General features: G+C 53.1%; 1 protein-coding gene across 1 annotated transcript; it reads left to right on the top strand.

Moving 5' to 3' along the window:
- The first annotated feature begins 1,020 nt into the window (after positions 1–1,020).
- On the top strand, positions 1,021–8,504 carry ZNF792 (zinc finger protein 792). The gene is made up of 4 exons (XM_070557375.1): positions 1,021–1,294; positions 3,853–3,979; positions 4,502–4,624; positions 5,276–8,504. The coding sequence occupies exons 1-4, from the start codon at positions 1,262–1,264 to the stop codon at positions 6,904–6,906; spliced, it is 1,914 nt and encodes a 637-aa protein (XP_070413476.1). The 5' UTR covers positions 1,021–1,261; the 3' UTR covers positions 6,907–8,504.
- The last annotated feature ends 680 nt before the right edge of the window (positions 8,505–9,184 follow it).

Here is a 9,184-nt window from a genome sequence, read left to right as displayed (position 1 = left end):
TAGAAATGTCGACGAAAATAATCCATAACCAATCTATAAATGAAAATTTGGGAGAGTTTATTCTGAGCTAAAATGTGAGGACCATGGCCCACGGCCTTTCTTTCCGAAGGAAGAAAGGGCACCAAAGAAGTGAGGTACACAAAGCGATTACATACCCCCAAAGAGGATGCTTTACATATGATTGATTACATTTGATGTCCCTCCCACAATAGTCACAGGATTGCCCTCTTGGCACGGTGCTTGAGGGACACAGCAGGTAGTGGGTCTGCTATCTGGGGTGGGGGGGCAGGTGGCGCGGCGCAGCAGGAAGCAAGTCTGTTGTGTCGGGCTGGGTGGTCACAGGTGAGCGCAGCAATCAGTTCCTAGCCTAAGGAAAGATGCTTGAGCTTTAATGAAATGCCAACGTTGGGAGGGGGAGGGAAGTTGCACCTTTATCTCAAGGGCCTTTGTTCTCGCCATAGGGAATATCTAAAGCAGATAGACAATGCATGCTTAACCGCCATGGTCAGACCCTTTTGGAAAGACAAGGTCAGGCCGAATTAGGTTTACACCAAATGGCTTCCTCATATACTCCAATATATCCTATTGCTTGCCATTTCTATTTGTCAGAAGCACCGAATTAGAGCAACTTTCGCGTTAGTACACAAAGACCCCGCCATGAGGTAGTATCTTTATTTTTCACGCGCATCTGGGTCCCTGAGAGTCTGCGAGGGGAAGGGGCTCGCCTGCGCCCACACAGGCAGACACGGGCCTCTGACAGAACTCCGAGGGCCCCAGGCGGTCACACGAGTCTGGGGACGGCCCCTGTAAGAGGAAAAGCTCGCGGTGCAGCTCAGCCAAGTCCCGGAAAGCCGAGGGGGTCCGCCCGCCGCCCCCGCCGCCCGGCCGGACGCAGGACCGCAAACAGCCGATCCCGGAGGCCGTGCCTGAGCGTCACCGCCTGGCGCCGGGCCAATGGCGGCCCGGGAGAGCGGCGGTCCTTAGGGCCGGGGAGGTGGGGGCCGGAACTTCCTGCCTTTCGCTCCAGCAAGTCGTTTCCCGGGCCGATCTGCGCCCCAGCCCTGGGGCCGGGCGGACCCTCCCGCGCCCTGCCCGAGCCGTGACCCCCCGGGGCGCTCCGCGGCCGCACAGGCGGCGCCCCGGGCCCCGCGCGCCTTTCACACCGGGAGACTGAGGCTGGGAGGGGCCGCAGCGCGCCCAGGGCCAGGCAAGGTGCCCGCCCGGGTCCCCCGCCTGCTGCCCGCTGCGCGCACAGGCTCGGATGGCGGCGGCGGCGCGGACGGAGCCGGCGCAGGTGAGTGGAGGGGCTTCAGGCCCTCAGCCGCTCACACCCGCGTCCTCCGGTGCCTGGCGCCAAGGGATAAAAGATGGGCGGTGCTGTCCGACTTTCTGCCTTTCCCGTCTCTCTGCTTTTGAGTCTGGGCGCCCTGGAGGGGAGCCACTCCCACCTGGGGTCCTGAATCCACGCCAGGAATTATATAGAGCCGTTCCATTTCTGAAACCCAGCGGGAGGCGGGGAGAAAGGGTTTCCTAGGCACAGGAACCAGCATGTGCAAATGCCGGGCGGTGGGAGTGAGCTGGGAGTGTTTAGAGAGCAAGTCAGCCCTGGAACGGCGGCCCGGGGAGCTGGGCCTCTATTCTGAGCGCCTTAGGAGCCATAGAAGGTTTAGAGCAGGGGAGGAAGATGATCTGACTCAGGTCTTAACGGGCTCCCCACGGCTGCAGCGTGGAAAACTGCCTGGAGGGGGAGGGGGAGGCGGGGAGACCAAAGAGTGGGCTACTGCAATAGTCCGTGAGTAGTGCAGGTGGCTGGGGGTGGAAGTGGTCGGATTTTGGGGTGCCCTTTTAAGTCGAGTTGACCAGACTTTCTGATGTGGAGGGCCAGCAAAAGAAGGGATGCCTGCGCGGTTTTTGGCCTTAGCGGCTGGAAGGGTGGATGAGCATCACCTGAGCAGGGAAGCTGGTTGTAGAGGCATTTTCGGTGGAAAAGCCGAAGTTAGGTTTTGGCCATGTTGAGCGCTGAGGTGCAAGAGCCCTGAGTGGGGCTGGAGAGTAGGCAGCTAGACACGCAGTTACGGGTGCTGGGCGGCTTCGGTTAAGGTTAGGAGAGACTGGATACGCAAAGGGGCAGCGGCCAGACCATATATAAAAATAGCACTCTGGCCCACAACCTGCAGCAGCCTGCCCAGGAAACCAGCGTGCTTATCTTCAGCAAACAGCCAGGAAGCTGGCCTCTGGGAGGCAGACTCGCAGGAAGCCGGATTGCTGTCTCTCGTGACAGTCCAGGAAGTTAAACAATGACTGCTGTCACAGCTGACCCCAAACCACCAGAGCTTGATTCATAACCGACAGCTGCTTTAATTTTTGTTCTTGCTTCCAACTTGGGACCAAGCAGAGAAAGCCGAACGTGCCCCCCAGCCAGTCACACAGGATGCCCCCGCTTCCAGGTCTCCTGCCTGCAGCTCCCACCGGCTGGCAGCCTCCCTTTGTCCCCCTATATAGCTTTCCCACTCCTCTGCCTGCCTTTGCTCCTCTGCCAGAACATAAGTGACGGCGGCTGACTCCCTTGCTAGAGCGAGCTCTGAATAAATAACCCCTCCTTTTCTCATTTGGTTGGTTTTCGTTTATTTCCACAGTTAGAAGGATCCAGTATGTGGCATCTGGCGTGTGTACAGGGTGTAGCAGTGTGTCAGATCTGGGGCGGGGGGGGGCAAGCTCCAGGTCCTGGTGGCAGTGATGTTGGGGGGAAGGAAGAAGATGGGGCCTGGGGTGAGAAGGGGCTGTCTTGCTCGCGCACCGTGCTTGGCTTGTTTGGCATCATAAAGACAGATGGAAGAGTAGTTGTGGTGGGGCAGGGGCTGTGTGTAGGGAATAGGGGGTCTGGCAGGGGCCACATTTTCCTGGGGGCGTAGATACCAGAGGGATGCTGAGGCTTGGTGGAAATGGAGGTGATGTTACACTGAGGCTGGGCTGGTGCTTAGTCACCTCTCTGCGTTCTCACCAGGCCTTTGTGGGGACCCTTGGTGGGGCCTGGGGATTCTCAGCTGGGCTGGGGAATTAGTTCAGGGGCAAATGGGGTCAGCTGAGAGCGCCACTTGACCCTGGGTGGGTGGAGGTAGGAGGACCAGAGGGGTTGACTTTTGAATGAGCGTGACAGACGAGGGGACAGAATGTGCAGCATGGAAGAGGGAGAGGGCCATGGATGTCTGGTAGCTGGTGTGGCTCTGCGTGGCTTAGATCGAAGCCAGGAACAGGGCCAGGTGGGGAGACCTTCAAATCAACCGTGGATGTTGCCCTTGGCACTGAGAGCCACCCAAGGCCTAGGGCAGTATGGGATCGTGGTTGTATTTGCCAGGAATTCTCTGGGTGCCATGTGCAGAGTGACATGTGGGGTCCATGGAGACAGCTGCGACGTGCTAGGATGGGGAGAGTGGACAGTGACAGTGGGGATGCAGTGGGGAGGTTCAGAGTTTGAGGAAGGTGCAATCCAAAAAGTGAGATGCATATGGGAGCGAGGGTGAGCTGTTGGCCCTGGGGATTAAAGGGAGATTGAGCCCATGTTTGTTTGTATCTGGGAGGCATGACATTGGTGACACCAGGGGAGAGGGCCTGCAGGAGAGGGGGTGGGCCCTGCGCTTCAGGCTTGGAGCCCGGCTGGTGTCTCTCTGCCCAGCTGTTGATGTTGTGGGCTGACAGCGGTCACGGGAGGCATGAGAACAGAGCAGGCGCCCCTGGAACCAGCACCTGGGGTCTCCTCTGAGTTGGGAGCCCGGGAGGAGGGTGAGCAGGGGACAGACAGGGAGTCCTGAGGAGAGAAGCTGCTCATGGAATGGACTATCCCCATCATGGCAGGGCTGTGTGACCTTTGAAGACGTGACCATTTACTTCGCCCAGGAGGAGTGGGGGCTCCTTGATGAGGCCCAGAGGCTCCTATACTGCGACGTGATGCTGGAGAACTTTGCACTGATAGCCTCGCTGGGTAAGGCCCTTACACCCACCCGGTGTCCTGAGCTCGTCTCTGCCTGTCCCCTTTCCCCAAGAGACGGCTCTTTCCGGCCCAGGGCCAGAACTTGGGCACTGCTGCCCTCCCCACTTTCCTGTACAGCTGCTGTGGGCTCCCGGGCTGGGCTGTGTGCACAGTCCCATCCTCTCCCTGAGCAGCCCCAGCCCCCGCTGCCCTGAGGCCTTGCAGGGAAGGGTCTGGGAACGAGGGGTCTGGCAGTCAGCCCAATGGGTCCCATTTTCTGGGCCCCTCCCAGCCTGGGTGATGGTCCAGATCTGACCGTTCTGTTCTGCTCCCTTCCTTTAGCTAACGTTTCCTGAAGTCTGACTGCCAGGAATTCTGGGCTCTGATGTGGTTCCTACTTGCCGTGACCACAGGGATGTTCCTGCCAGGCCTCCCTTGTGTGTTCTTTTCGTAATATTTCATTTTCTTTCCTGGTCTGTCGTGGGCTAGTTCACCTGAAGTGCTGGCCACTTACCTGTGCTGTCTTTCCCTTAGGGCTTACATCTTTCAGGTCCCACGTGGTTGCCCAGCTGGAGCTGGGGGCAGAACCCTGGGTGCCTGACAGAGTGGACATGACTTCAGCCATGGCAAGAGGGTTGTATGGCAGGCCTGGTTCTGGTAAGTGGGAGATGGGGGACCATGTGACATCACTACTGTCTTCAGGTCATACCTGCAACTTTTCTAGCGTTCATCATTGTTTTGGTGCCAAAGCCAATGGCTATGTCTCTGCCACCTTTCCTCTCCATTTTTGACACCTTGCCCACTTGGCATTTCTACTCCACCTTGGGGCCCCTGGCTGTGCCCCACCTTTCTGGCCTCCATGGCTCACTTTTTGCACAGCTCCCTCCGCAGCACTCTCCAACATGGGCATACACTTAATATGTCGTGAGATGCTCCCGTTTCCTTTGTTGGTCCTTGAACACCAGCTGCCCAGTTGCAAGCAGGTTTTCCTGGGCCTGGACACAGCCCTCTGCATAGGGCTTGTGTGTTACCAGCAGCCAGAGCCCTGCTGAAAAGGCTTCATAGAGAAGTGAGTTGTAGATCCTGCCTTTTTGCCCAGGACTGTACCTTGGTCCTCGTAAGGCCTCCTGTTTTGTGATCTTGCCAGGCACAGTACTGCAGAACAGACCATTCCTTACCCTGACCCTGGGCTTCTCATCATGCCAACAATCCCAGGGACTCACTCCTGGGTCAGACATGCCTTTGTGATGGGGCTGTTCCCTTCTGTCAAAGTTAACATGAACTTCACCAGCATTTCTCTGCTTTCAGATTTTTGCTGTGGAACTGAATGTGAGGGATCACCTTCCGAACATAGTGTTTCTGTAGAAAGAGTGTCACAGAACGGGAGTCCCAAGGCAGCTCTGTCTGCCCAGAAGGACTACCCCTGTGACACGTGTGGTCAACACTTGAAAGACATTCCGCACCTGGCTGAACACCAAGCAACACATCCCAGGCAGAAACCGTATGTCTGTGAGGCATATGGAAGAGAGTGCAGGTCCAACGCAAACCTTCCCCAGCAGCAGATGCGGGAGAATGTAGACAAGCCTATCAGAAGGGAGGAAGGCAGGGCCTCGCTCGTGAAGAGCTGCACAGACGACACATCAAAGAAGCCTCTCACATTCAGAGAGGGTGGGGAGGACTTTGTGGCCAGATCTGGCTTTCTCCAGCACCAGGTCACTCACTGTGTGGAGGAGCCACAACAGACCACGGAAGGTGTGGGGGATTTTCACACCGTGCAAAGCCATGGCAAGTGCAGTGAATTTGGGAACACTTTCAGCGACAAACCCACACTTGTGCAGCCCCAGAGAACTCCCGCTGGAGAAAGGCCGTATGAGTGCAGCAAATGTGGGATCTTCTTTAGCCATGCTGCTGGCTTGTCTCAACACCAGAGGGATCACAATAGAGGAAAGCCTTATGAGTGCTGCGAATGTGGGAAATTCTTCAGCCAACACTCCAGTCTCATCAAACACCAGAGAGTTCACACAGGTGAGAGCCCGCATGTGTGTGGTGAATGTGGGAAGTTCTTCAGCCGAAGCTCCAACCTCATTCAACATAAGAGGGTTCACACTGGTGAGAGGCCCTATGAGTGCAGTGAGTGTGGCAAGTTCTTCAGCCAGCGCTCCAACCTCATTCATCATAAGAGGGTTCATACCGGGAAGAGCGCCCATGAGTGCAGTGAATGTGGGAAATCCTTCAACTGCAACTCCAGCCTGATCAAACACTGGCGAGTGCACACTGGAGAAAGACCTTATAAGTGCAATGAATGTGGGAAGTTCTTCAGCCACATTGCCAGTCTCATTCAACATCAGATAGTTCACACTGGTGAACGGCCTTTTGGGTGCAGTGAATGTGGGAAAGCCTTCAGCCGAAGCTCCGACCTCATGAAACATCGGAGGGTCCACACCGGTGAACGACCTTATGAGTGCACGGAGTGTGGGAAACTCTTTAGCCAAAGCTCCAGCCTCAACAGCCATCGGAGACTTCACACTGGTGAACGGCCTTATTGCTGCCCTGAATGTGGGAAATTTTTTAACCAAAGCTCCAGCCTCAATAACCATCGGAGACTTCACACCGGTGAACGGCCTTATGAGTGCCTCGAATGTGGGAAAACCTTCAGACAAAGGTCAAATCTGAGGCAGCACCAGAAAGTCCACAAGCCAGATAGGCCATATACGTGCAACGAATGTGGGAAAGCCTTCAGCCAAAGGCCCACCCTCATTAGGCATCAGAAAATCCACACTAGAGAGAGGAGTGCAGAGAAGGTGCTCCCCCCTCCTTCGACACGACGACACACATTGGAGAGGAGCTCTGAGAGCAGTCCTTATGAGGGAGCCCTCAGCCAGAAGTTGAGCCTTGTTCATCCAAATATCCACGCTGGGGAGGTTCCCTATCAATGCTAGATATGTTGGAAGCTTTCAGGAATGAAGTTGCCTTTTCTGACCGTGGGCGTCACCAGAGTTTTGTTACTACTAGTGTTTGTGTCAGAAGCCGTCTCAGCTCTGCCCACCAGGAGGTCTCCACAGTGTGTGCCAGCCACTCCCTGAGCTCAGGGAAGACAGACGTCCATTCTCTCTTTCCAAGAAGAAATCACGAGTAGCCTGAGGCTGTAGGAAGGTGTCATTCCCTCCCCCATGACTGGCTTAGCTGCGGACATGATCCATCTTTGGCCATGAAGCCTTGAGCTGGCGTCTGCTGGAAGAGAAGGTTTCCCTTTTTAGGGACATCATTGATTTCATATGGTGCTCATCATGGATTCATCCAGCCTCCACATTACCCATCCCAACAATTGTCTACTTTACATTGCTCTGGTTTGGGTGATAATAAGGATCTTATTGATAAAGCCACCTTTAATCTTCTGTGTTGTGCTCACTGTGTGGAGTGGGATGAGAACAGAATTAAGGTTTACCACACTAAAGGGGTCTCCAAATTTCCTGCTTCAGAGGGAGCAGCAGGATGGCAGAGAACAGCTCTCAGGCCAGATTTGGCCTCATTTGTGTTGCTACTCAAGGCTTCCTGGGGAAGATTGTAGGGCTTTGTGGGCCTAATGTGGTCTGAATGGCATGGGTTTTTGTGGGTCAGAGATTACCCTGAGGAAGGGGCAGTGGTGACAGCCTCCAGTGCATCTGGGAGCAGCATGAATTAGTTCCCTTGTTTCCAGGGGAGGCCTCATGTTCCCAGCACTGTCGAGCAGTTTACCTGGCACCTGCCAAGGAGGATATGCCTTGAAGTCTGATAGCCACTTTACAGGTGTCTTTAACTGTAAGACACTGGGCCCAGTTGGGACCGTAATTTGTGCAGAATCACTGGGAGTGATAACAGGGAGTAGGTGAGATTGCAGCAAACTAGAGGGAATGTGCCTCTTCTAAAAGTGCATCCACAAATGTTCCCTTGAGTGTGACTGTGCAGGTTTTAGGCTTGGTAGAAGTTCTCAGGACCTCCAGACCTCTGTCCTATGATTAAGGTCACTGGCAGAGCAAATAATCTAAAGGTTTTTGTAGATTCCTGCAGGCTCACTGCACTGTTCACCTCAAGGCCATTGCTGCAGAGGAATGGGACAGAGAAGGTAGATCTCGTACTCCAGGGATGTGGCATTAGTGCCATAGCCAGAGATCTTGGCTGCCGAGGCATGAAGAGAGAGAGAGTAGAGCCAAATGTAATTTCTAGAATGGGTGGAGATCAGATTTTTATGTACAACCATTTCTTTTAATGGTTTGTTGAGATATAATTGTCATGCAATAATTGAATATATGTATTTGATGTGTACAAGGTAGGTTTTAAAATATGTACACACTCAGGGAACCAGCATCACAATTACGATAATGAGCATCTCCATCACCCATAAAGCTACCTCGTGCCCCTTTACCATCCCTCCTTGCCTTCTTGAGGAAACCCTTAGCCACATCCCAAGGAATCCATTGATTTACCTTTTTTTCTCTACGGGTTTGTTTGCCTTTCCTAGAATTTAATACAATTGGAATCATAAAGTATTTATGCTCTATTTTTGGTCTACTTTCTTTTATGTGGCATAATTTTCTTGAGAATCAACCATGCTGTGTGTATGAATAGTTCATTCCTTTTACTGCTGAGTAGTACTCTATTGAATGAATCCACTACAATTTGTTTATGCTTTATTTTTGGTGAAATACCCATAATATAAAATTTACCATCTTAACTGTCTCTAAGTGTACAGTTCCGTGGTATTAAGTACATTCATATTGTATGGCCATCACCACCATTCATTTCCAGAACTCTCTTCATCTTGTAAAACTCAAATAATAACTAACTAACTAAATAAATAAATAAATAAAACTAAATAATAACTCCCATTCCTCTCCCCAAGCCCCTGGAAACCACCATTCCACTTTCTGTCTCTTGAATTTGACTACTCTGGGTCCCTCAGATAAGTGGAATCATGTAGTATTTGTCTTTTTATGACTGTATTATTTCGCTTAACCTAATGTCCTCAAGGCTAATCCATGTTGTCCCATGTGTCAGAATTTCCTTCCTCTTTAAGGCTGAATAATATGCAGTTGTATGTATGTGCCATTTCTTGCTTATTCCTTCATCTGTCAGTGGATACTTGGTTTACTTCCACTTTTTGGCTATTGTAAATAGTGCTATGTACGTGGATGTACAAATATCTCATTGAGACCCTGCTTTCTGTTCTTTTGGGTGTAT

This window comes from Equus przewalskii, chromosome 9, assembly GCF_037783145.1.
Source record: "Equus przewalskii isolate Varuska chromosome 9, EquPr2, whole genome shotgun sequence".
Taxonomy (NCBI): Eukaryota; Metazoa; Chordata; class Mammalia; order Perissodactyla; family Equidae; genus Equus; species Equus przewalskii.
Note: the sequence above shows the minus strand (reverse complement) of the source record. Positions and strands in the feature narration are given on the sequence as shown.